The sequence below is a fragment of the Columba livia genome, chromosome 3 (assembly GCF_036013475.1).
Source record: "Columba livia isolate bColLiv1 breed racing homer chromosome 3, bColLiv1.pat.W.v2, whole genome shotgun sequence".
Classification (NCBI taxonomy): domain Eukaryota; kingdom Metazoa; phylum Chordata; class Aves; order Columbiformes; family Columbidae; genus Columba; species Columba livia.
The window spans coordinates 26929051-26956525 of NC_088604.1; the positions used below are offsets into that span (position 1 = coordinate 26929051).

Genomic DNA, 27475 nt, shown 5'->3' on the forward strand with positions numbered 1-27475 from the left:
GCCGTCGGCCGCGCCTTACCGGCGATGCGCAGCACGGCCCTCTCGGCGGGGTCCAGCACGGAGCCGCCCTGGATCTTTCGCTTGGACCGCTCGTGTTTGGGCAGGTTCCAGGGCAGCGTGTCCCCCGGCGCCGGCGACACTGTCCCCGACCTCTGGCTTAAGTCCTCTTCGTCGGAGAAATCGGCGGAGGACGACATGGAGCATCGGTAGGATGCGTTGCCGGAGCTCTGCACGGGAAGACAGACAGGGTGAGTGGATAACGGCTCGGGACGCGGGGCCTCCGGTAGCACCGGCAAGTACCCGCCCCAAGTGGCGTGGAAAAGCATCTCATGGGAAAAGGAGGGGAGGGGGACGCCGCTCACCATTGCCGCGAATTTAAGGGGGAAAGAAGGTTGCGTGTGCGGAGCACCGAGGCTGAGCCTCCAAAAAAAAAAAATAAGGAAAAAAGGCCGGTCTTTAGTGGGAATACATTGGGAGGGATGTGTGGGGAGAGCCGCGGCCTGCGGGTGGGCAACCGGCTCGCAAATGAGCCTCCCACTTCTCCAACAATAAGCCCAGCAGCAGCAACAACAACCAAAAAAAAAAAAAAAAAAAGGAAAAACCCCAAACCTTCCGGGCTACAAATCGATAGCGTTTGGCTCCCCCAGCAGGACAAAAAGATTTGCCATCACCGAGCTGCTGCTGGAATCATTCGTGCAAATCGCAAATCGTCTCTGGGAAAGCAAAGACCCCCGCCCGCAGGCAGCCCACGGCGGGTGTCTGTGACCGCCGGGCCCCTCTGCCCGCCCCGGTCTCCCGGGAACAGCCCAGCGCGGCTGGCGGGCGGGCGGGGTGGGAGCAGGGAAATAAATACGAGCAGCCCCTTTGGGTGGCCGGGAACGACAGGCGGCTTTTGGTCACGCCAAGGCGGCTTCGGCAAACAAACGTGTGATCTCGGTTTATGGACGGTGTTCCTGCTTCCCGGCTATCCGAAAAGAGAGCACATCCAGAAATGTAAATAAGCACTGATGCACTGCAGAGATAGGGCTGCTGGCCTTGCTGGCTTCACTGTTCAGGGCGAAGTTCAAAACAGAGATGTCTGAATGACAACACTTCAACGCAAAGTCGAGAATTTAGGATACAGCGTTATACACAGGTTGTCAGGACACAATGCGGGGGCAAGGTGCTATTTCTCTTCCTCTGCATTTTGTGATTGGAGAGACTTGTGGTTTCTCCAGGGAACCTAACTAGCAAACGATGTTTTTGATCTGTGATTTTATGTGGGACCTACTGTGGCAGTCATTTAAAAGTAACCTGATGCTCATCCAGGCATGATGTTGATTTTTAGGGGTATGCTATTCTCAACTTGGAGAGATGTAGTATACTTTGTTATGTTGACACAGCCATCATACAGCCCATCTAGATTCCAGATTTTTTTATACTAAACCAGCTATTAATTTAGGCTTGTCTTGTAGTCTTTTCTCTTTTTTTTTTTTTCTTTTTCTTTTTTCTTCCTCCCCAAGGGACTTAAAATGAACCTTTACTTAGAGGAGAAATTTGTACTGTGACTGAGATCTGATAAAATTCATTATTGCTGTCAGAACCATTTTACTGTCAGTTCTCATGAGGTGGACAAGTGGATCATTATTATCATATTTGGGGGTATTTTACCCATTTTAAAACTCAAAACCTGCATAATCCAGAGTAACAACATATTGTACCCTTTGCTATGCATAGAACTGCCAATAACATACAGTTAAATAATCTGCTAAGTAAGAGGAGATCTCTTATTAGTGGTTGCTCCTCCTGACCTCTTTCACTTCTGTTCCAATCCTCTTTTCTCTTTCTACAGTACTTCACGGTGAAGTTTGGAGGTGAGAGAGGGAGGGAATGAATACATAAAACCAGTTAACTGAATTCTTGTTCAATGTATTGTGATGTGAAGAGAGCAAGAGGTTAAGTGCAGGAAAACAAACATGTCTGACACAGATCTGATTGTCTTCATAATTAGTTCTAGCGCCAGCAATATTTTGCTGCCAGTTCATATAATAAGCTAAAACTATCTGCAGAATCTCGGAAAGCAGGGTGGTCACAGCCAGGTTTTCCTGGTGGGAGCTGAAGTCCACAGCTTGCAGCAGGGCGGGCACTTTGCTGTACCAGGTGGGGCTAACAGGGCCCTGATGTGCTTAATCCGGGATTAGGTTTCTCATAGCCTGTCCTTAGCTCCAGATTTTGCCAGAAAAGTGAAAGTGTTCCCTTTAATCCACCACTGAACATCCTGCTTCAGGCCTGTATCTGCTATTGGCTGCTCAGCAGCCCTCAGTATTTTTGGATCACACAGACCCACAGAGACAGATTTTGCACTTCAATTTCTTCACCTTCTTAATTTCTAGTTTATAATATGAAAATTAGAAAGGGCCCAGATGTGGTGTTGTGAGGGTGCTATAGCAATATTTGGTTGTGTTTATGTAGCAGCCTGGAATATGCAAGGACAAAGGACAACAGCAGTATTTACTGAAGCTTTGAAGGTCTCTCAACTCTCAGATTTATCTTTGAAAGTACACTCCAATTTTTATCCAACAGGATTTCCTTTTCTTAAAAGAGGCCTTAATAGCCCCTTCTTATTATTTATAATAACAACAACTTCTGTAGTTCCTCCTACCCATAGAAGCCAAAAGCATTGTTGGGTGATCATTCCATATACACCACTGAATGTGTTCTCCATATTCTCTATTGAGATGTCAATTTTAAGAAAAAGGGGACTGTTCTGGCCAGCTGTGCTACAGTACTAGAGCATAAGCTATGTGAGGAGATCCCACTCCCATGTTTTTGAGAAATCAAACTGAATAGGCAACAGTAGAGCAATCTTTGGCATCTATGGGTATTACAACTAGCTATCCTCTTTTAAGTTGTCCTTCTACCTTACTTAATGCATGCATTAAAAAAATGAATGAACAAAACCCACTTTAGCTTACTAACTCTTCAGGAATTATGGTATCTCATTTTCAGAACAAAGTAGAAAGCTCAGGAAGGAATCTTTCATAATAGCAAAGTCTAGCAAACTGGCATCTGAGAAATGCCAACTTCTGACTTAAATACAGTCTACTTTTTTTTTCAGCATGGAGATGCTTCTGAGTAATGTGTACACAGAGCTATTGAGCCCACAAGTCTTTTTAAGAATATCAACTTTGCTATTCCAAAGACGCTTATAATTAAACTTAACAACTGTTTTGCTTCAATAAAATAATAGCTTTGATAAGAAGTCTGTAATTGTTATCTTCTTGCACACTGTTCACAACATGCTTACCACTGAATTCTTTGCTTCTAGCAAATACGTTTTCCAAACCATAGCTGTAAGCCCCAAATAAGCATTCCATTACTACAGCAACATATTGGCTGGTTCAAAAAAATACAAAATAATGCAGAACATCTCTACTATCCTGAAAAGGATTCCTTGTCAGTTATGACAGCATGCAAAAAAAAAAAGTTCTGTTAAAATCAAGATCTGTAAGGTACTTCAGTTATTTTTCTATAGAGTACATTGACGTAGGCAAGTGGAAAATATAACAGCCAATAATATGCAACTTCTTTTGGCTTATGTGCGAGATATGTCTTTTATATTGATCAGACACATCCTTACTTAGCCTACTCCAGGATTTAGTGAGGGTCAAGGCTTGACCCTGCTTAGCTTTAAGGCCCATAAGGTCACAGCCGAGATGCTATAGCTGCTTATTCTATGCCTCTGATTATGCATTCCTTCTGCTCATTAGCCTAAAGACTTATCTGTAGCCTCTATTGTTGATCAACAGGAACTGTTGAATTTGCATAGTGGTTATGCATACAACAGCTTGTGCACTGAAGCCTGTGGGTCATACATAAGCAAATCTAAGAGGAGTTTTGTCTGCATTCGGAGTACAGGATTAAACTTAACGCATTATTTCACTGTCAGTACCACAGGGGGGTGCAAACTGCACACAGAGTCCTCACTGCTGTGTCTCGAGAGGCAAAGTGCTCAGGACACGCGTTTAGGAGAGCAAAACTCCTGTCTGCCGGTGTCTGGGGTTTTCTCTGTGATCAGGTGATTTGCAGCAGCCGCCTGGGAGTCAGACTTGCTGCTGTGCTATAAAAGTGAGCTTGTTTCCAGTAATGGGGATGATTTCAAAGAAGTATTTAGTGTATTTCTTGTAAGAGGGACTTGGCAAAGTACCAAGGCATGACTTCCCTTGCGGGGGGAAAAGAAGGAGTGTTTGTCACAGGTGAGGCACTGCAGATCAGGTGGAAACTAGGTGGAAGATGGGGTAGCTGGAAAACAGTATAAGGTAAAACAGTATAAGGTAATGCACAACCCCATATATCAGATAAGCCGCCACTAAATAGGATCTGATGCCCTTAAGAACCCGCGTGGGTTTTGCATTGTCATTGCTCGAGGCGGACGCATTAGCAGAGGTCGGGTTTTACACTCAGCCAAGCAATCCAGCTGGCAAAAGCTACCGAGAGGCTGATACTGAATTATTGTCATATTGCAAAAATTCCCCAACTTTATGACATGTTGGAGATAGTGATGGCCAACTGAATTATAGTCAAATATCTTGTACTTTCACATCTTATCTTTGAGAAGACTTTCCATTGCAGTGAGTCCACACTTGGCTTGGAAGCTGTTGGGAAGTACAGGTCAACATCGCTTGAAATGTAATGTTCAGTTTAGTTAAGAGTTGTTTATATTTTACTTATACTAAACTATCTCAGAATTCCTGGAATACATTTTATTTCATTATGTTCATTGTGGGAAATGGATAAATACTAACAGAAATGGAGTGTTAGAATCATGGTTTTACTGAGTGTGTTTCAACAGAATTCCTCCTAATTTACAATATCAGTTGAATGTAACAGGCTATTTTTGTCCTTTAACATCCCAGATTGAATGCTATTAAAGTGGATCAACTTTTAAAGTAAAATAACTTAATAAAGGTAAGACAAAATCTAGGGCAACTGAATGTTCTCATTAGTAAATCTTTACCACTTTAACCTGATTAGATGATAATTCAATGCAGAATACAAAACATCCAATGTATGTAATCAGGCTACGCAAGTCCTCCAGGACTGCAAGTTGTCAGAAATGATCAAAACTCAAACCAGACACACAAATGAAAGTACAAACAAGGGCAATGTAAAACCAACTATGCTAAGCTTAAAAAAAAATATAATAATAATCATCCACCAGTGGAGACAGTCATGTTAAATGAATGTTTTTCTCTTGTTCTGTGCTAGTCATCTAAGACAATGTCCGCACTTGAAAGTGGCTACATTACCAGAGTATACAAACCAAAGCTCTGACTCCAGGATAAACCACCTTTGCCAACAGGTAGACTTTTTAAACATCAGGACAAATAACCGCTTTGTAGAGAGAATTTACTTTTTTTTATTTCTAAACGTAGGAGAAGATGGAAATAAGCACTCAGGCTTTTTTTTTTCCATATGCATTTTGAGCCTGTAATTGTATCTATATCAGGAAATTCTGATGCTTTCATAGTCTTTCAAAAGGAGATGGGATTGTTTCTGGATGCTGGTAGGTCAATCTCTACCATTCCTCCACTTTGCAAATAACCTTACAGAGGCAACTTTCATGAAAGAAATAAGTTATTTGAGGACATGAAATTTGAAATGGATAAACAGCTAGATCCATGTTTCTACTTGGACATTGCAACACAGTTTTGTAACATCAAATTATATTTACTGGATAACCATCTACTTACACATCTAAACCGATGTGATGCAAAACTGAGGTTTTGGTAGGAACTAAGCAGTCAGAAAAGCCTTGTGACCCAGGATGATGCAGCATCTCATTCTTCAAGGATATAAGACACCCCAAACCTTCTCCTGAAATTGGTCCTCAGTCATCCTTTCATAACAGCAGAGAGCATTAGTTTCTTTTGAACCATCAAATAACTGAAGCAGCTGTTTGCCTTTTCCTTATTAAGAAGCTTGAAACCAGGGCTCAAGCCTTCATCTCCCAGCACCCAGCCAGGAGACTATTATGGAAGTGCTACAGGTTTAAAAATAAAATAAAATAAAGAGTTTGAGATTCTTGGTGTTGAAACAGAGAAAGAGGGAGGGTAGCACTCCGCTCTCTCTGGGGAGAAGGAGTGCTGGGCTCTGATCCCTGCTCCAATGACTGCCTATACATTCTGCTTTAAGTATTATAGCAATTAGGTAATGTATTGAAGTAGTCCCTGTATGAGACATGCAATGGAGGCAACAGAAACCAGAGTGTAGTTCGTGTACCAATTCTGCAGAGATACACCAAATCTCAAGTATTTATTGGTCTAAAGCAATACCATCTTCTAGTAGCTAAAAAAATTAATCAGTGAATATTATGCTACAACAAGTAGTTTCTGTTTCATTCACTTCATTTATTGGTGATCTCTTTCACGAGCAGAAAGTTGAGAGATGCTCCACATTTGTAAATGCTTGTTAACCATGAGATGAGCCAAGAGATCAGATACTGCCAAGATAATCTCCACAGATCTCAGCAACTTCCAGCAAGGAAGACAGTAATCATAAGAGAAAAATAGTGTTTAAAGTATGTTGCTATGCAAGGAAACCCTGCTTTTGTTTTTAAATGAATACACTGAAAAACAAGGCATACTTCAGTCAGTGTGACCAAGACCTGTATATAAGTGGAGCCAAATAACATTCAGCTTAAACTCACCATATTGTGCCAAAACATCGGAAAAGCTGCTTAGTAATAGTATGCTAACAAAAATGTGAATTCTTTTTGAACGCCACTTGCAAATTAATATCACCACCAACATGACAGCCCTGATATGTTACATATTTAATCCATTTCTTCACTCGTCACCTATTTCCTCCATTTAGTTTTTCAATACAAATTGCAAGGATTCGATCTTGAAATCATTTAACCAAAATTATAGAAGCCAACAGAAAGGTACTGAAGATTTTACAGGTAGGAAGATAATATTTTGAGCTCTGAGTATCTGCAAAGCTACATCATGGGGAATAGGTCTTTTAGTTGAGTTTTATGCTAAAACCGTCAGCAAGATAGAAGTGCTACTTCCATTATCATTATCACGATCTTGTTTCAAAATTAATGCTTCATAGATACTAATATCTAAAATGTCAGGATTTCATAGTCTTAAAATCATGTATTATTTCTGTAAAAGAAATGCATATACCTTAGATGACTGCTGTATATAACTGTTGCAAAAAAACCCTTCCCATTACCTAAAAATAAACTTTGTATTAATTATTAATTGCAGCTGTCTTGCATCCATTCAGATCCCCCCTAGTCTGCCAGACACAGAAGAGAATAACATGATAGAACAGCTAAGGTTTGAGGAAGGCACAGTTTTATCTGCCTGCTATGCCTACAAGGCCAACCGTGTAACAGAGGAAGAGTCTGGAATAAGAAATTATGTAGCTTCAAATACTTTCCTCAGCCTTCTAAACTTCTTATTGTAGATTGTATTATATTATATATATGTTTTAATAGCAAAGCAAATTACTCCTAGCATAAAAGGTTTATCAGAGTATGGAAACACTCTGGACAGCAAAGAGCAAATTTAAGTTCTAAGTAGCTTTTGAATCTTTGATGGGCACAGATTGTTTTCAAGAAAAAAAATAAGAGGAGCAGTTAGAAGAATTTTTTTACATGACATAATGAAAATCTAAAAGAGTGGTATTGATATTCTGCTTTTAGTAACAACTGTTAACATTCCTGACTGATAAGTTTCCCTCATTATAGAATTAAGCAATCGGGTTTTTTTTAAACTGTTTCAATCCCATGTCTTAAAACATTTTAATACTTGATCCAGCAATTAATCAACATTTAACTATTTGAAAATACATATTCTTATAATTACACAACAATAGTAATACTGTTAATAATTATCAAACTGTTTTCTTTTATAAAATGTATGGTAAGTTGCTTTATGTTTGGTTGAAAATACTCCCTGCTCAAGGTTGAATTGTCTTGAAAATTTTTAGTCAAAGGCTGACTGATAAGCCTGAGAGCAAGGTGATGAAAATACCCAGTAGTTATCTGTCAGCAATAAAATATATCCCAGTGATCTTTTCCGGGGACAGATACGTCAAATATGAGTATCCTTTAGGCTAGACATGAGCCTTTTGCCATCTTTGTTAAAAATCTGTCTACATTTGTCAGAGTGGTAAGTTTTTGAGATTACATAAATATCATCTGCTATCCCTGGCATCAGGGAGTATAAAGTAAAGCTTTTAAAGTTTGGAGTTGATTTCACTGCTCTGATGAGAAAGCTGCTTTAGAACCTTCTGTTCTCTTGATTACAAGTAATCTTCCTCTAGTTGCCACCTGAAACTGATTCCCAGTCTTTCGGGTTTGTGATAACAGTGTTCATTTCCTTAAATATATTTTTTTTGCTTCCCTGATGCATTCATAGCATGCACTGTACCTCTTCTCAGCCTTTTTTGTTTTTCCTGAGGAAGTCAGCTTCTTTTAATCTCTCCTCAACTGCTAGTGATCCTTCTTTGCAAAGTTAAATAGTTTTAACTATTCCTAGGGCCCCAGTGACTACCAATGTGATTTTACCAGATTTTTTTTTTTTTAAACAAGGCTATATTTGAATTTATCACCTAGAACATCTTCAATGTATCAACTAAAATATCTTCAGATTGGCACCCACTAAACAAAGCCTCTCAAGACTTTCAGGGTCTTACAGCTGCTGGAACGATGCCCCACCATCACAGACTGACCAGGCAAATTCCACCCTTGTAGCTCTTACCTTAGCTCTCAGGACACCTACTATCCCTGCCGAGGAGCTGAGCATGATCCGTCCAGCCTGGAGATATGGAGGCAAAACTAATCTTTCCATCTAATAGTTACCTGCTGTGGTTGCAGGCTGATGGCAGTGCAGGCAAGAGGCACGGAGAGCAGGGGAGGGCAGGCACCAGACCCAACAGGCAGGAGCCCATTTCTTTTATGCTCTCCGTGACTCACTTGGCCGTGCTTAGCCTGCAAGAGGAAGAAGCCGAACAATCTGAACGTAGAGAGGACAAACGCAGGAACTGGCGCACTGGAGGAAAGGGCTGGAGAAATACGCTAGGACTGACAGCCTGAGGGACAAATAAAGAGACGGGCAGAGTCTGGGAGCTGCAGCTGAAAAGCATTCAAGGGAGCGGCAGACTCTGTGGATAAAGACTAGAGGAGACCTGGACCTGCAAGATAACAGCTGAGACTAATAATCATCAGCACTGGGGAGAGCTAAGGATCTGATATGCTGGCATGAAACTGGTATTGCCTCAGCAAAAGGCTTTGAACAACGTACTCTGAATTAGGAGGGGAGGAACTGTAAGGAGGTGGTCTCTGAGAAGAGAGACAAGCACCAAGGAAGGTGCGCATGGAGTATGCAACCAGAGACCATAGGGAGTCACAGAAATCAAAGTGACTGGTTGACCAAGTGCCTCAGAGCAAGGAGGTGACAGACTAGGTGAGCCTGGGCAGGGCTGTGCCATGGAGCAGTGCTCCAAGGGCTGCCAGAGTGAGCAGAGAGGGGCTGAGCTCAACAGAGGAGTGAGAACTGGGCAGTGAGGAAGGAACCAGCTCAGGAGCTGGAGGAGATGGGGCAGAAGGAGCCACGTTTGGGAAAATGAGCACATAAAAGCACGTCCCCCTAAGAAGCCTGGTAGGAAAGTGAAATTTCACCCCAACTCCAGCCATTAGCAAACATTTGAGAATTCCTGATACTCATTTATATGGAAAAATATAAATATCGTCAATCTCTCCCTCAAAACCAATAGCAGAATCTTCTGTGTTGTGGTTCAAGTGTCAAAACCTGCTGATGAGCCAGGCAGGGGTGCTTTGGTTTTAAGTTTACTTTTTTAACAACAGTATGAAATCTAGCACAAAGTTATTGTTAAAATACTTTTCTTAAGATAGCGAAGTCAAGCACTAAAATGTTACCAAATCCCAGATTCAGGATTCACCATGCAACCTTAGTTGAGCCTGTTCCTTTGTACATTATGATGCAGTTGTGATGTGATCATGTAGTATTACCTCCCCAGTGTCTTGCTCTTATTTAGTGCAAATGACGGGTGACATTCACTCCATAAACAGTTGTTCAATATTTTGTGTGTCATCCTCTGATCAATGGGCAGCCCCAGAACTTGGTTTGTTTCATGCTATTCAACTGCTGGTGTGAAGAAGAAATTATTATTTCATAGACCGTTTTGTGGTGCAGTAGTATCTGACTGCTTCACAAATACTACTGATCTTTCCCATTACACAGGATGCAACTAAAACCAGGAGTTCTATTTTGATAGCTAGGACAAATTGAGATGCCGGGGATCTGATTTTTTAGAGTTATTAGAATTATGTTTCAGTAACAATCTAGACTACAGCACACATGGAGTCCAGTAGTGACTGGCAGCTAGAGAACTTTTATAAACCCAACTACATGCTTTGAGTCAGGCACTTAGAAAATGGAAAATGAATGTATTTTAAGGCAGTTGTGCAGCACGTTCACAATGACCTTGTGCCCACCCTTCACTCTCCAAGGCAGCACTCACTGCTTTTTAAAGGAATAAAAGATTCTCTCCCTGCAACCTCCTGTTTTATTCATTTACACACTTTACAACTTCTGCAGCAGAACTCCTACACATAAGAGTCATCCTAAGAGCACTTCCATCCTACGATGAATACAGAGCACATCCTGTGAGAAAACCATACACCATCCTACAACTAAAGTCTATATGACAATGCAAATGCATAATCGACTGAATTAAAGCTGCATGTGTAACCTTAATTCCAGCACTTCCTAACCTTTTAATACTTGGCTTTGACAAACTATTCTTTTATAATAACATGTAATGTTATATATAAATAAGAGTGGATAAGGGAGTCCCTTGCTATAGAAAGATGTGCTGGTTTTGTGCCACAGTAGGATGTTACACAATGCAGCTCTGAAGAGTGACTCCTGTGGCAGTGAAGGAAAAGGAAACATCTGCATTTAGACTCTATAATTACTATGCATCTATGAGACAATTACTGGTCATTTTAAGTTGTGCAAACACCACCGTCATAACAAAATCAGAGCTGATTAATATTTTTAACCTGCCTTCAGCTATTGTACAGAATTGACTGTTTGTGGTTACTGACATGAAACATGTTTTCATATAGTTAAGACCACTAGCACATTTTAGCAGTTTGGGTTTATATTACTACCTCTCAAGGAAGGATATTAGGATTTTAAAATGAAAAATTCTGAACAGTTCAAAATCTGGTTTCTTAGTGAAGCTACACTGCATACATGTGGTACAGTTTTATCAATGAACACAAATCCCAGTTGATACAAATCATGGCAAAATGACAGTGGCCAAAAAAAAAAAATAATTAGAGATTTTTTTCAAGCCAGACTTTTATAACTCTATTCTTTGATACAAGAGTTGAAGAATATTTTATCTCATTCACTTCTAATTTAGTAGAAAGTTAGCTTCAGGTCCAAGGACCAGTATAACACAAAGTCAGGTTTGTCATGAAGCTATTGCAATCTGAACAAAAATATAATACACAACATAAAACCACCATACTGGCAACTGATGTCAAATGTGTCTATTTGATAGTAAGCACTATTTTTTACATCAAAAAGAGTGTAATTGGCTATGCTGCTTGTTTTTTTCTCTCTCCCCAAGACTAGCTACAGTGCTTTCTTTTCTCTGAGCTTATAAAAGAGAATAGAAGTCAAAGTCACATTCTACAAGAAAGATTGCTGCCTTCGCTTCATGCTGATGGTGCACTTTGACCCTCTTTCAGCACTTCAGATCAAACAGACCCAGGCTGGTTTAAGCTCTCATCCAGTTTTCACTAAATAAGCATTTGCCCTGGGAATGAAAATTGATAGAGAAAATAAAGATTGTATGAAATCAGCTTAGCTATCAAGGCAAAACCTGTCATATTAGAGAGTTTTTCCTACAGATGTAGGATGATTTGAAATGATGTATAGAAAAATAACATAGATTTGATGCTACTTGCAACCACAGAAGCGTGAATCTAAGTAAATACACTCAAGCATGATCATGCCACAGGGACAATTAATTCAAATGGCCTTAATTTGCCAAAGAGCTAGCAGTGAAAAAGTCAGTTAAAGTCCTCTAAATGTGGATTTGTACTATTACTGCTATGCTTATTTCTATGTGGTTTTATGTATTCGTGTCATCAATAATTATTAGCACTATTGCAATTAACTGCTTCTCTTGCATTATACTTAATAGCTGTAATAACTCATCCATAGGGGCAAAAAATCACTAGAAAGACAACTGAACGACAATTTTAAATCTCAGATTTAATTCTTAACATATGGCCAGTGTGTTTTAACAAAAAAAGTAGCTGTAAAGACATCACCTCCCTGGCCTAGTGAAACTCATGGCAATACACCTTTAAGAAATCCCTTAAAAAATCTGAAGTACCTGGAGCTGGGCAGAAGGAGTGGAAGAAATGGGCAGTTGCTGCAGCGCAACAGATGAGCTGCAGGGTGGAGAGGGAAAAGCAGCCAAGAGGAAATGGGGAGCAGGCAGCAAGGGAGGAGGTCACCGCAGTTCGCCCAACAGTGGGAAAATGGAGTCTTTGTGCAAAACTCTGTGGAAAATTTATCAGTGAGGAGTTATTTGCTGTAAGAAAAGCAATAAAACACAGCAGTCCAAGAAAGAGATGTAAACAGTCTCTGGGTGGACTTGTGTTTGGAGAAAGAAGAGGTACCTTTGAAGTCAACCTAATGGCCACTGAAGGCTTTCTCTTTATTTCAGAGGTGACTGGATTTAGCATTTACAGTCATATTTGCAAAGATCCTACACACCTAAAATAGGTTCCTTGAGGTATTTTAAAAAATGTTTAAGATAGCTAGATGCTTAAATCTTGTTAAAAACTTGATGAGTCCATCAGCTAATAAGCTGTCAGGTGCTTCTCAAAATCTCCATCAATATCCTTTAGGTCTTACTGCAAAAAACGCAGTCCTTGTTTCCCTTTTTATATTCATTCACATGTTCCCTGCATTTCTTCATTGTGGCTGTGCTCAGGTTATCATGAGAGGGGACGTGTGTGTATGTGTGTGCACATGTGCATGTGAAGTCTGGTAGCTCACAACTTTGTCACATGTTTTCAGAACACCAATACAATGTTAATAAAAATGCTGAAGGTGAAAGATGATATGATAATGTTTTGCCATATTTGCTTCTAAATGTGATTCACAGGAGACACAATCCAACACAAGCAGATGTCACTGAAAGAAAAAAGCTACCAATGCAGTCAACAGATAAAATAGCTAATACTTGGAATTAACTAAATCTTGTGCAGGGTGATGAGTAATTTTTGTATGTCATCTGTATTAGGACATTCAAATACCACATAAAGTACATCATGGTATTGGAAAACTAGCAAATAACACCAAAGTAAGAATAAATGGAAACTAACAAAATGACAGTTATTTAATAAGACATATAAAAACTCCTAAAAATCCCTGTAGAACAACTTAATCCATATGAAAAATTTCATTGCAAGTAAGATGTCAACTTATACACAGACTAGAGTCATAGAATCCCAGAATGTCCTGAGTTGGAAGGGACCCACAAGGATTGAGTCCAACTCCTGTCCCTGCCTATGACAAGCCCACAGTTCACACGATGTGTCTGAGGGTGCTGTCCAGTCTCTTCTGCAATACTGGCAGGCTTGGGGCCATGACTGCCTTCCTGGTAGACTACTTCTATAAATTACTTGGTCTCAGATGTTTAAAAAACTTCCTAAGTGTTTTTCTTACAGAACTGTAATACTGTTTTTCTCATAAATGTTAGTGCTTAAACACATAAAATTAAATCCAGGATAGCTGAATAAGACCATGGATGGGGCAGTTTTACATGCATCAGAAAATTAACTTTGCTTTGAAGCTTGCATCATCAGACTCTTTACAGTGCAGGCTTCACTTCAGTCATGGGAACAGGCTCAGTGGAGCCAAACGAAGCTGCTCACATCAGTAGATTTTTTTACATGTGTCCTGCCAGACATCTGACCATCCTCTCGGTTCCCTTGTAGTGACTTGTAGCAATGCTGCACCCACCTCTAAGGAGCTAAATTGCTTCAGCAAGTGGCAGTCTTTAAATAATCAGAAATGGGTTCATCAGGAGACACTGAGGGATACCTATGAGCAGCAATCCTTCCAGGATCATCCTGAATAATCATTATCCATCATCAGTTTATTTTTTGTAGGTTACTTCAGAGATACTTTTTTTTTTTTTTATACTATTCAGTAGATAATCACTTCTTTATCCACTGTCACTACAGTGCTGGGACAAAATATACACATTGGATGTGTAAAGTACAAGGCTTTTGAGTAGAAACAGGGATTTCACATCTGAAAGTGAAGGCACCAGGTTTATTGATGCCCCAGTCTCCATAGCTTCATCTGCTGCACATCTTACAGTGATCCTGTTACAACAAACACAAGTGCAAATTTTGGTGCTGCATCTGATGATCTTACATAATCCTTGGTGGCTTCCCGAGTCAGGCAGTTTAGGAGCCCTTCACGCTGTTTAACAACGGAGATGTCAAAAGGTGCCGCTTTGACAGCATCTCTTTTCAACTATGTACTTAGACATACAAGTGAAATTAGAATTTGGCAGAACTGTATGTCTAACTGACCCCACAGCTCAGGAGCCAGATATGTTTACACAGACTCAAGGCTATTTTTTTGTTCCAGGCCAGCACAGGAAGAAAACCTACTACTAATTTGCAGTGGTTTATATTTTCGCTTCAGAGCAGAGAACTATTTAAAATATGGATATTTGCAGAATGCTTGTAAATGAAAACCCAAGATTTTAACAGTGTAAAATTTGCCCTAGAGAAGTAACTGTAGGCAGCAGCGAGCTCACAACGGGAGACATTTTTGCACATCCTTCTACACCTTCAGAAGTTTTAACTACCCATACAGAATCAGCTACCCGATTCATGAAAGGAGTGATATGTAAAGCTCCTTTGACTTGCATGAAGTCATGCTAATTTAAAGAACATAGTCCTGTTTGTTCTCAAGAGTTCTCCATTGTGTTCAAAAATTCAAAGCACATTTCAGTAATAGGTATCTGTACTCCCCTTGGTCTGAAACTGATATAAAACTGTCACCTACAGAGAATGTCAGCACAAATAACAGAACTACCAATGAAAGGGTGACCTGAGGGGCACAAGACTTAAGCAGATGCCATCAAAGGGGTGAGCTACACACCATTATGTTGATGTTGCACTGCAGTAAGATGAATAAAATGAAGTTAAAATGGCTATGAACTCTGTCTGATAAGGATCAGTAGCAGGACGAAATGTATTTAATATCTTCATTAATGACCTGGAATGTGTAAAAAAATCCTGAAATTTTCAGAGAAAACTAATGTTCTATCTCTGCAAACATCTGCTCATGTAGCTTTTCAAGCGGAGCAATTATTGTCTTCAGCAGGATTAATCCCATACACACAATTACACCTAATTTAGTTCTGACAAGATCAGGGACAATAGTGGAAAGATCTGAGATTGCTATGCAGGAAGTGAAAAATAATCCAAGCAAAGTCAGATAATTATAGCCATGGCTAGGAAACTGCAAAACAAGATTTAGACACAACAAAACCAACCAAATGCAAAATAGTCTAAATTAGCAGGAATAAGAAAGCTGAGCATCTAGACATCCAACAAATTTTATAATGAAATATTTGAAAAGCCTTTAAGCCTATATCTAAAGACAGCAGCAAAACAGGCTAACGTATTTTAGGACTGATTACTAAAATTTTCCTGGAGCAAAGAAAAAAATCTTTCCATAAAGCTGTCTTGTAGTGACTTTGGAAATACCATTCTCTTTTGTCAGTAAATAGGGACAAAAAGCGTGAGCAAGAAAAAAGCAACAAAAATGATCAAAAGAAGAACCGTTTCATGAGAAGAAATTTTGTCTCCTAGGTAGCAGACATCATACATCTCTTTTTTCAAGTGATGACTAAGCAGGATATCACCATAGCTGCCTAAAAATACTTCCCTAGTGTAAACATCAATAAAACAGATTATTTAAAGTGGTTCAAGTGGACAGAGCTAGGAATAACAGGAAAAAACAATGGACATAAATTATGTAGACTAACAAGAGCACTTCTGGCACTGAATCACGTAAAATCGTACAAAGATAAAGGCCAAAAGTCTCGTCTTCAAGACATTGAGACTAAGTGGAACGAAGTTGCGACAAACTGCGGGATGGACAACATTGTGACTGCATGGAACTTCACAATGCTGTAGTGATTTGTCATGGCATGAACCTTACTCACCCTGTCACCAAGGCATTAATAATACATTCAGAATAACTTACAATGTCCATGAGAAATGAAATCAGTGACTTATGTTTTCTGGATTGTAGTCTAATAAAGGTAATGATTTATGGGTTTTTTTGTGGAAATGTGAGTTCATTGAGGCTGTAGAACAAAAAGCTATCAAAAGAACTATATAACTTCACCTAAAAGATATACTGCAAAGGTAATTCCAGGGTAGTGACGTAATGGTGACAGCACTGAGAGAAGTTTTCTCTAAATCTGGAATTTATTGCTGTTTCAGTGGTAGGTCTTGTCAGACACAGCACAGACCCATGAAATGACAGGAAAGTAAAGTCATATAGTAACACTGCACATTTTCTAATCTTATACATTTTTTCTTTGCTGGTCCTGAAGTCCTTGATGTGTTACTGACTTTGGGGAAAAGCAGAGCTTTCTTAGCTTCACTAATCTATATTTCAAAGCCTGTTTTGCTGCTTACTCCATTTCCACTGTTTTAGCTCTATTTCAGCACTACTGATGCTCTTTTTCCCATGCTGGTAATCAGTGGCAGTTGGTAACAGCCTCAGCAATTACAGGCAGGCTTACCCTCAGCATAGGCCTATCATGGAAAAAATTAAGAATACTCAAACAAGAAAGGGAACCAAAAAGAAATGAGTGGAAAATAATAGAGGAGATGATGGAAGAGATGAAGGAAGGACAACAAAGCGGGGAAAGGACCAGAAGCAAAAAATGAACAGAGAGCCTGGTAAGAGGCTGGAGACCCGGTAATAACAGTTAGACGAAAGAGTCTAGAGAGCAAGACAGGGTGGGAGCAAAAGGGAGACAACAGAAAAAAGGAAGAGCAGATATCTCTTAAGAAGAACAGAAGACAAATCCATCAGATCAAATTAAACCATGGGAACAGCAGCAGAGTGAAATAAATAACAAACAGAAGCATGAGAGAACAGAGGAAATTGGGGAGTAGTGAAATGAAAGCAGAGAAACTAAATGTATCAGCCAAAAGGTAAAAATTCTGGCAGCTGTTGACAGCTCAGGCTTTCTTTTCTGTGCACAAGGTTCTTGCTCTCTCAGACAATGTACTTCCACAGGGGAATATGCTTTCACAAACTTCAGAGCTCACTGATAATTCTTGGTGCTCAGTTAACACAAATGTAGGAAGGTGCAGTGAGGTTGGAGCAACCTCAAGATAATCTTTTTTTAGGATATGCTCAATAGTTACCTCTTTAATAATACTGGCTTAACAGAAGTAGTTCAAGCCCCTTAACATTGGCACAGATAGGTTAGTCAGTAAATGCATCAATGCAGTGAGCTCTCATTCAAATGCATTATGCCTGCAGGAAGTATCACAGAATCATAGTTTGGATTGGAAGGGACCTTCAAAGCTCATCTAGTCCAACCCCCCTGCCATGTCACCTCCAAGGTGATTATTCTTCATTCTGACATAGACCTGAGAAACAAAGGTGTGTGTGAATTTTTCTCACCAGACAAGTGTTCTTTAGTACACACTGTGGGACTTTGCTCATGTGAACATGCATTGATTGAAGAAAGAATCATAGAACAGTTTAGGTTGGAAGGGACCTTTACAGGTCATCTAGTCCAACCCCCCTGCCATGAGCAGGGACATCTTCAACTAGATCATGTTACTCAGAGCCGTGTCCAGCCTGGCCTTGAATGTCTCCAGGGATGGGGCATCTACCACCTCTCTGGGCAACCTGTGCCAGTGCTTCACCACCCTCATTGTAAAAACTTTCTTCCTCATGTCTAGCCTGTATCTACCCTCTTTTAATTTAAAACCATTACCCCTTGTCCTGTTTTCCACACTCATTTCATTAGGGACCGTGTAAGTGTTTCGATGAATTGTCATATTTCCTCACTAAAAGTAGGTTGTCAATATTCAAAGAACTATGTGTAGATCAAGCTGAGGAGCAAAGAATGATAAGAATTGATACAAGTTTTTTTGAGCAGAAAGATTGTAAATATTGTATAAAGCAGAAGAGACCTCAAAATTGTATCTAGTAATGAGATTTAATAGAACTTTGCTTCAGTACATAGAATCTCTGATGAATCTGAGTGAGGAATGTCAATAACAAACACGTCCACTATAGAAACCTGTTAAATAATATCACAAAACTATCAAGTGAAATATCTTACTTGAATGTTGACTATAGACTGAATATTAAATAAAACGCAAAATTCAAAAACCCCTCTTCAGAATTAGATTTTTTTTTAGTTATGCATGAACACTAAATACAGTCCAATAAATTTATACCTGGATTTGCTGAACATGAAAACCGAAAAGGTTTTTAAATTGAGGAACTGAATATGGATGTCCCAAAAATTAGAATTATATTACATGCCTCTCTAATATACTTTGAGTGCTATTTATGCCTAAAGGAAGATTACTTACAGGTTTTCGAGTTGGGGTAACTTGAACAGAATGATAAAATTCGGGTTGAACTCGGCTGCTTTTCTTGATTCTTCTTTTCCTTACAGAAGTTTCCTGCTCACTTAGGTGGTGAGCTTCCACTAGAGGTTGTGTTTCCTCAAGGCGAGGCGCTACACGCCTTCTAGCATGACGAGGACTTGATCTAAAGCCCTGTAACAGAAAAAGCAATCATTGTGTTTGACATCTGCCAGAATGGAGTCATGTAACAACAGAAAAATCATACAGGATCTTAACAACAACTTGAGGTACAAGCATGCTCATCTTAAATGAATGTAACGTCTATATTTACTCCATGGAACAATAAACATCTGTTGTCAAGTGCTGTTAATATCACATTTGTTTTATATTTCTCAATTATATGCACTACTGACACAGGTAGTAGCAGTAACTCCAGTTACTTTTCTTTATAAGCTCACACTTTGAGTTATTTATAACTAAATAGTTCTAATTTAAAATTTATAATTAAAATTTTCCAGGTTAATTTTTGGCCTCATGGGAAATTGTTTTAGGGAGCATGAGCTGAAAAGGTACATTTTTTCCTGAGAATGAAAGTAAAGAAAAATTGGTAGCTGGAAACCCTTAATTATAACTAACAGATCTTGTTAAGAGTTCTGATGCTGCTGGGTTTGGGGGGAGACCTTACCATCTGGAATAAAATAATTAAGAGTGAGTGCTGCCTTTTGCTATCATCTGAAAAAGTACATGTATCTTTGGCCAAATTAATCAACTGAGGAAAAGCTGCCCTTCACAAATGTTTTTTAGAGGTTTGCTGTGAAAACCTCTGAGCATCATCCCAAATGTCTCATAGCCTCACGGAATTTCATTCCTTTAATGGCAACATGTATAATGCTGGTCCTGTCTGGCTACCTGCAGAGCATTTACAATGAGCATTCTCTCATTTCACTGAGACCCTCATGAGTGTGCACGAGCCTGCCATGTGTCATTTGTACTGAATAGCATATTAAACTTGTCCAGGTTGTAAATAAGAGTTTCTTTCACTTAGTCACATCAGCTTTCAGAATAAGTGAACCAAATCTATGTCCTTAGTGCTGCAGTTTAAGAACTATATTCCCTTTCAAAATCAAGAATAGATGCAACAATTCCTAATTTTCTACCTTATTTCTTCTTCTAGTAAAACATCTCCACTGAAGCCCTTATGTGAGAAACCCAGCACTCAGAAATGAATGGTCCATATAAAGAATCAAACTTCTGCAAGGTGAGATTTTAGCTAAAACTGCAGAAATCTATGCTGTGAATCTAAATATCCTGAGTTCCTGCCAGCTGAAAACTAGCAGGAGCAATACATTTCCATATAAATCTGCTGTTCTTTTTTCTCCCTTCCCTTAGCTTCTAGTTTTGGGTTTTGTGTTTTGTTGCTGTTGTTGCTTTGTTTTAATTAGGAAATCAGCATAGAAAAGTTATGCTAAAATCTTGTTACGCTGATAAACATAAACAAGGTCAGATGTATGGCCCTGTGCAAATTGGATTTACTCCTCTAATGTTCATGAGACTGCAAGGGAAGAATGCTCAGTCTGTTCTGGGCACTCACAGAGACAGACAGCTATTTCCATTATTTAAAGGTGTGCTTCATTAAGTAAATATACCCCTAAACAGCCAAAACACACAAACAGATATTTACATACACATGCTAGTCATTGCTACAGATATACACTGCATGCAACAGATGATGTGAAAAGGTTGAAGTGCCAAGGTGAAGTATCAGGTGAAGTAACTTCCAGGTAGCAACTTTCTACTCCTGGACACTGGACACGAATAGAGTCCAGCTCTACTTAGTCCACTTGGGAGGTTCACAGATGTTGTGTATCAGGGCTATGAAATACATTTGATGAAAAGATATGGCCATAATTTCCTGAATCCCTTTTTTATGATTCATGCTATTCTACTGAAACAATAGAGTCTTTCAGACTACAGGTAGGGCTAGGCTCGGACTGCCTGTATCTTAAAGGAAGCAGAACCCTGTCCTTATCAACTAACACAAGCAGTGTAGTGGAAGCCACTGCAGCCAGCAGACCTGCACAGATTTAAGAAAATCTCTAAACATTCAAAGAGGTAAATCTGTGTGATAGTCTGCCACACTTCTGCAGTGGGAGAAGTCACTGCCCCTTTTTCCTTCTATATTGTGAAACAGCTAAGAGATGCTTGTAATATATTATTCAAAGTGATACTAGGACTGTTCAGGATGTCAGGGACAAAACAACACAGGAAGCCTACTATAACAGAATCTCTTGTGGAAATTTTCTTCTACAAAAAAATGTTACTGTGCATCAGGGATTATTTCATAGTAAAAGAAAATATTCCTTAAGAGACCAAAATGCCCAGCAAATCTATTCTGAGTTCTGAAATCAGAAGAGACATTCTAAACATTAAATGCATCATGACTCATTTACAAATGACGGCTACTGGCCGAAGCCTGGTTATATACCCTGCGCTGCAGCCGCTCCCTCACCACCCTCCCATCCCCATTAGCTGGATAAAACTCTTTGGAAAAGTAAGTTTATGTAACAGAAGAATTTGGTAGAATCTAAGCAGCTCTAAAAAGTGCTTAGAGACATATGCCAAATAGGCATTTAAGTATGTGGGTCTCTCTCACTGAGTGAGTTCACCTCAAAATACTTCCAGGTTTACTGATTATTATGTTTTGATATGAAAAAGTCACTGTGACTTCCAGAAAAGTCTGGCTATAGACAGTGCTTCTCCTTCGTATTTTATATATTTTTCTCTTTTGCTGTTTATTAGTAGCAAGAAAATGGGATCTTTATCTCTTTAAGAGCTCATCTACCTCTGTTTGTTGAAGCTTATTCTTCGCTTGAAGTCATAATCTGCCTGCAGTATCACAAATGGTTGCTCTGGGGAGGATTATAATGCAATAAAGGCAGAGGATCATGATTTCAGGAGGAAAATTAATTCCATATCAACAAAGGTAATGTTACAAGGGCAGAGTCCTCAGGCCAAACCCTTACTCATTCCTGCAACGAGACTTGGCCAGAGCAAAAATCCAAATCTGTAAATTTAAAAATTTGGTAACAAAAAATGAAGACGGGAGTCAAAAGTGATGTAATATATGGGAGCTGCTACTCCTGTGCTCCATTGCAAAACTAGAATGGCCAGCAACTCCTTTTCAACAGCAAAATGAACAGACGCTCCTGTCATCTCTATCATTTATCCTTCAAGTGAACTCAAAACTGAAATTGTACCATACTAACATAGCAATCAAAACAAACCAAAAAAAAAAGTGAAAACGACACTAATTTCTGTTTGGCAAAGATGGCACTACTTTAGATGTTAAGTCAGTACTCATGGAAGAACAGGAAAGTATTGCAAAATATCCGGGGATACACAGTACACCGCCAGAGATCAAATCCCTGAGAAAACACTAGAGATTTTAAAATCACAGGGGCAATACAACAGGCTTACTCTAACACCATTAAGCAATTTGTAGTTTCCGGTATCAAGCAAATGCTGTGTCACCGGACAGTGACAAGGCTTTCTGTGCTCTCTATGCTGACAGGGAGTTACTCATTCCTAGACCCTACTGCCTGATTCATCTTTATGCCTGTAAAACTCTGAAACAAGCCAAACCAAATAAGACTTCAAATACGTATTTTTAGAAAATCCATCTTCTAAACACTAAAATAACTGCACAAAGATTTAGACTACGAAGTATTTTTCCTTAAATAAACAACTCAGATGACCACCAGAACCAGTTTTAGATATCACAGAGGAAGACACGAGGCAAACTGAACCTGGGATTATCTTCTCTCGCATCCTTCCAGTTAAGAGTCTGTTTGAAACCGTGAAGACTGATCTTCCTGGTCATACTCTCCAGTCAGCAAGAGTAGAGAGGGATCTCTGGATGCTGATGCAGAGCCAAATCCTAGTTCACCTATTCTCAAGGGAGCCTTTCTGTCTGTTGAAGGAGGCTGAGGAGATCAGTCTCCTTCAGCTGAAATGCATCCTTTAAGTCTTCTCTGAAAGTTTTGTTTGATTGATTTTGTTTGTCTGTTTTTCTGGAATGAAGTGTGGTAATACTGAAAGGACCTGCTGTGTCTCTCTTTACACCCAACCAACAGTGAATGTTGCAAACCTGGGCACTGGGTGCCAGAACACACAATCCACTCGTGTAAAATGACTTCCACAGTAAGAGGTTCTGTTAAAAACTATTTTCTTAACCAGCCAAGTTTTAACTCCACACCTCTGATTCAGTGACTGATTTCTTGTGTATAGGAACATGGTGTGGGATTCCTCTGACCAAAGCTCAGCAGATGTCCCCTCCCTGGGTCCCCTTCTCAAGTCACTGAAGTCAGCAGGTCAGAAGAACCATTCCCTAGTAGCACCTATTTCTCTCCATTGCCATAAAGGGAGCCCAAGCTGACTGCTTCACTCATAGACATCTATACTGTAAGTATGCAAAATAAGATAGGAGGGATCAGACCCAGGATGACTAGGTTTTGGTCTGCCTACAGTATTAATCATTCTGTATTACAAGCAGATTTCCTCTTATTTTCCTCCTTCTACATGAAATAACTCCAGTGTCTTCCATCACTTTTTTTTTTTTTTTGGAGAGTTTTACATGACCTTATTCACCAACATCACTTGTGCTAGATCCTCATAGTTCAGCAGAGTACTCTTATAGATTTGTATTACTGATATATATAATAGTGTAGCATGCTTTTCCATTCTGTTTAAATATTTCCCAACCCATCTTCTTTTCTGATCAGGCTATGTATCTGAAAGAGGTCTTCAATTCATTGTCAAGAGTAATTCAAAAGGCCCTTTCTGGAGACCATAAACTTAAAAATTAATAAAGTGGATAAACGACTTTTCTCTGTAATATACCCAGCCATATCATGTGTGTTCATTTGCCCCATTCTTCAGAATTTCTTCAGTATGATCTGGTAATATTGAATTATATTATTGAATTACATTGAATATTTGATAACAAAGTATGTGATACTCTGCAATCCTTGTTATGTTTTTACCTATTCCCATTCCTAAACTTCCTAAAGAACTTGTCCAACTTCTGGGGTTTTGTATTTATAGATGAGGACATTTTGGATAATGTGTTGAACCTTTCCTTTCACTTTCTTAAAGAATTAAAAAGAAATGCAGAAAAATTATCTGATACTTTAATAGTACCACGTGAATGCATCAGTACTATCCCATGTATGCATTATTGCTTTAGTGACATGGATCTTGGACTCCTCCATTCTTTTAATGTGTGATTGTATTAATTGGCCAGACCTTTCTCTTCTCCATTTTAGTTTCTACTATCCCCACTGCCTTCATCATACGTTATCTATTATTTTTATGCTTAATAAGAAACCATATTCATTCTTCTTTTTTTCCAGTGTGTAAACATTTTATATAGAATATATTTGGTGTCAGAATTCTAATTTTGAAACCCAGCCTTTCCAGCCAGTATGTGTTTTCAGAGTCACTAAACATTAACTTCAAGAGAAGACAGACTGCATTATCTGATGTCCAACTGAAGTCAACACAAATCTTTGCATTAACTTCAGTGGACACTGGGCTGCAGCCCAGTTTACCTTCTGGCAGAATTTCAGTAAACCCCAGAAAAGCACTAGGTAGTGTTAGGCCACAATTCAGCACACAAGGAGGAATGGCAACAGAACTCATCTGTGTTTGCAAATGCCTTTACAGATACTTGAGTGAGGTGAGTCCCACAGATTAAATGCACTTTTGCAGGTGCACTAATGAATATCAAAGCCAAAGAAAGCTCAGATAGGATATCCAACTTCATATGCCTGCTTTTAAGCTTTTTGACAGTGGTTGTGTATGCATGAGAATTGTCATCTATTACGATTGTCAATTAATGGCCTCAAGAAAGAGTCTTTGAATTGTCAGTTACTGCCTGTTTAAAGCTTGGAAACTCTCATGTATATGCAACCTACAACATCTTAGGGCCTGGAGACATCAGTATGCATAGTATCAAAACCTTCTCAAGATACCACAGTTCTCAGCAATTTTGCAGACAGGCTCAAATAGAATTAAACCCTATAGGTGAAGTACCTACTTGAACTAAAAAGGCAGGTTTAATTAAATAACTTTATTGTATCAAATTCCCCTGCATGATGAGAGAAATTTGAAAGTCTTCCTGCTGCACATATAAAGATATATACATATGTACCTGTATTGTAAGAACAGTTTTAAATTAAAAACTGACCAAGATTGTGTTATCTCCATTGTTCTCCTATAGTGACTTCCATCCCAAATATCCTCAGCTTACAAAGAAACAAAAAAAAACCCACAACATTTATTTAACTGCCAGTTCTGCAAGTTTAACCCAAAATCCAGAACTCAAGTTAAGTCCTCCAAACTACTTATACAACCTCTCTAACAGTAAAGATTGCTAAGTAAAACTGGGTCTTAGTTTTGTACAGCAAGAAGATTACCAACATTCACACAGTACATTACTTCAGAAACGCACAAGGGAAAAGCAACTGCATTTGCTCTTTCTTGGTTCTCTCGGGTCTCAAAAAATAGACTTGCAACCTTTTATTGGGGGCTTTTCATCATTATTTTCTTTTTAATCTTAGCCAGGGGTTACTCCTACAAAGATCTGAATCAAGATTTAAAACACCAAATGTAAGATTTTACATTTCTCATCCCAGTCCCTCATTAACAAGCTTTCATTGATGCTTCTTTGCATACCTTGTGTTTATTTTAGGAGATACTATACTTATCTTCTAAAACCTAAACTCCAAACAGTGCTAGAACCGTGTATCAGATATTGAAGACTGTGATTTGGCACGTGTCGTATTCCGAGATAAAACCACACATTCAAAGGGATTAAGAGTAATTGTCTTTTACATAACCTGAACAAGATTACTTTTCCAACTGAGTTCATGACATACAACATCAATAACCTGCTCTCCAGATCTTAAGCGGGCCCCCAGGTGTATACATACAAGCCCTTGTATGAACCTGGGGTTTAGATGTGAATTTAGAATATAGTTTTTTATAACCCATGCTGCATTACACTGCTGTTTTAAACAATGTGTTTATTTTTTCCTATTGTAAGGTTAGGATTCCTAAAAAGCAGGTAAGCTGTAACACTAGGAAAATCTGTTGGCATGTAAGCAAATAGCCAAACAGTGTCCGCAGTCCTGCCTCAAGATGCCCTTTAAATACTCTTTCCTGTCTAAATCCATAAACCACAGAGGCTGGCCTGTTCTCCAAGCAGTCCTATTATAATCTGACGGGGAGACTTGCAACCCTCCACGGCCGCCTTGCCTTTGCGATGGCTTGTCCCAGTTCCTTCCCTGTTACCTCAGGGCACTGCAAGCCTACGGTAGGAACGGAACAATTATTTAAGAACAAAAATAGATCAGAGTACTGCTCGATCAGTGGTCCACAAGGGAAAGTTTCATTTAGAATATACTAGCACGTTGCCCAAGTATGTCCCTTTTCCACCCCTGCTTCCTCCGTTTTCTGTCTCATCACTTCTCAGCTTGGGCAGTGCATGGTCTACATCAGGTATAGGCCATAAGGAAATACCTTCAAATATTAAAAATACTGTAGGAAAGAAAATAAGAAATAACACACAGATTGCTAAACCATGTAAGTGCTGCCAAACATCTAGTATAAAGAAATTACTCTCCTCTGTCCCGTACGCTTGTTTGAAGTGCAAACTGGTGAGAGAATTTACACCACCACAGCATGTGAAGATGGGTCTGCACTTTGTCAAGCATAGAATAGATGCATAACTGCTGAGAGACTTAACAGTCGTATATATAAAAAAGATACCTAGAACAGAATTCAGGTATCTATTAAGATACCTAGATTCACATACCAACAACATATCTGAATGGTTCTCTCCTTCAGGAGCTCCTAGTCTAAGTTCTTGTTATAGCCAATGAAAAATGTCGTCAATATACATTCAGTGAGGCTTGAAGAACTGTTCAGCTCATCCTGAAGCAGACACCTACACTAGGTCAGCTGAGTAGCTCTGGAGACTATAAACTGTAAATGCTTACAGCGAGCTGATCTTGCTGTTTGAGAAGATGCTGTTTTTGCAAAGTCACTTTCCGATTCTGGCTGCACTTTATGTGCAGGAAAGTAGCAGCAGCATATCAGAGGGGGATGATGCCTCAACCTAGTTGTATCATTTTCTTTTCTTCGCAACAAAGAAGGAGGATAAATATAATGCCTCCAAGCTGACATGATTATGCATTTCAGCATAGTTAGTGCTATCGATTTCGATAATCATAAATTAAGTCTTGTAAGAACTATGTTTCACTTCCAGTCTTCTCTTCTATTTACCCTGCCATCCTGAAGCCGAGTGCTGTATTTGAGCAGCAGAGTGGACATGGACGATAAAGGACATTGGCACAACTTGCAAGAAATGTGTCTTTGCCCAAATGCAGTTAGTTTCTATAGCTGATGTAGCGTTTTCACCCTTCAGCCGTAACTCATGTTTCATTCGCCCGATGAGTCAGGAATGGCAAACCACTGACTCTCCTTGATGCAAAGCAGGAGGGCATGAAGGAGCACAGCAGGGGCTCAGAACACTTTGGACAGCAGAAGAACCCAGATAACAGGTGCCCAGGCTTGCAGGTGAACTAGATACACAAGGAACTGGCTCAAAACCAGACAGCTTTGCTGTCACTAGCTCAAGCCCAGCCATACCAGCCTGACAACCCACTCAAGCATGTCTACAGCGCAGTGCTGAGTCCTTGC

The 27475-nt window shown here is 39.5% G+C and overlaps 1 protein-coding gene and 1 long non-coding RNA gene across 26 annotated transcripts in view; one reads left to right on the forward strand and one right to left on the reverse strand.

Annotated features, from left to right (window-relative positions):
• DST (dystonin) overlaps positions 1–27475 on the reverse strand; it is a 307340-nt gene that overhangs the window by 272644 nt on the left and 7221 nt on the right. For 19 of the 25 annotated variants that reach the window (XM_065056139.1, XM_065056154.1, XM_065056174.1 and 16 more), the window contains exons 3-4: positions 18716–18904; positions 20–227 (exon numbers count right to left, since the gene is read on the reverse strand). In XM_065056139.1, coding sequence (XP_064912211.1) covers positions 20–227; positions 18716–18904 — 397 coding nt within the window. Of the gene's footprint in view, positions 1–19; positions 228–362; positions 560–8756; positions 9005–18715; positions 18905–27475 lie in introns of those variants that run through there. The other 6 variants (XM_065056157.1, XM_065056146.1, XM_065056156.1 and 3 more) reach the window with 5 other exon arrangements.
• Positions 74–23892, forward strand: LOC110362085 (uncharacterized). The gene is made up of 4 exons (XR_002419122.2): positions 74–248; positions 18802–18999; positions 19887–19970; positions 23000–23892. It is a non-coding gene; the product is annotated as an uncharacterized LOC110362085 (long non-coding RNA).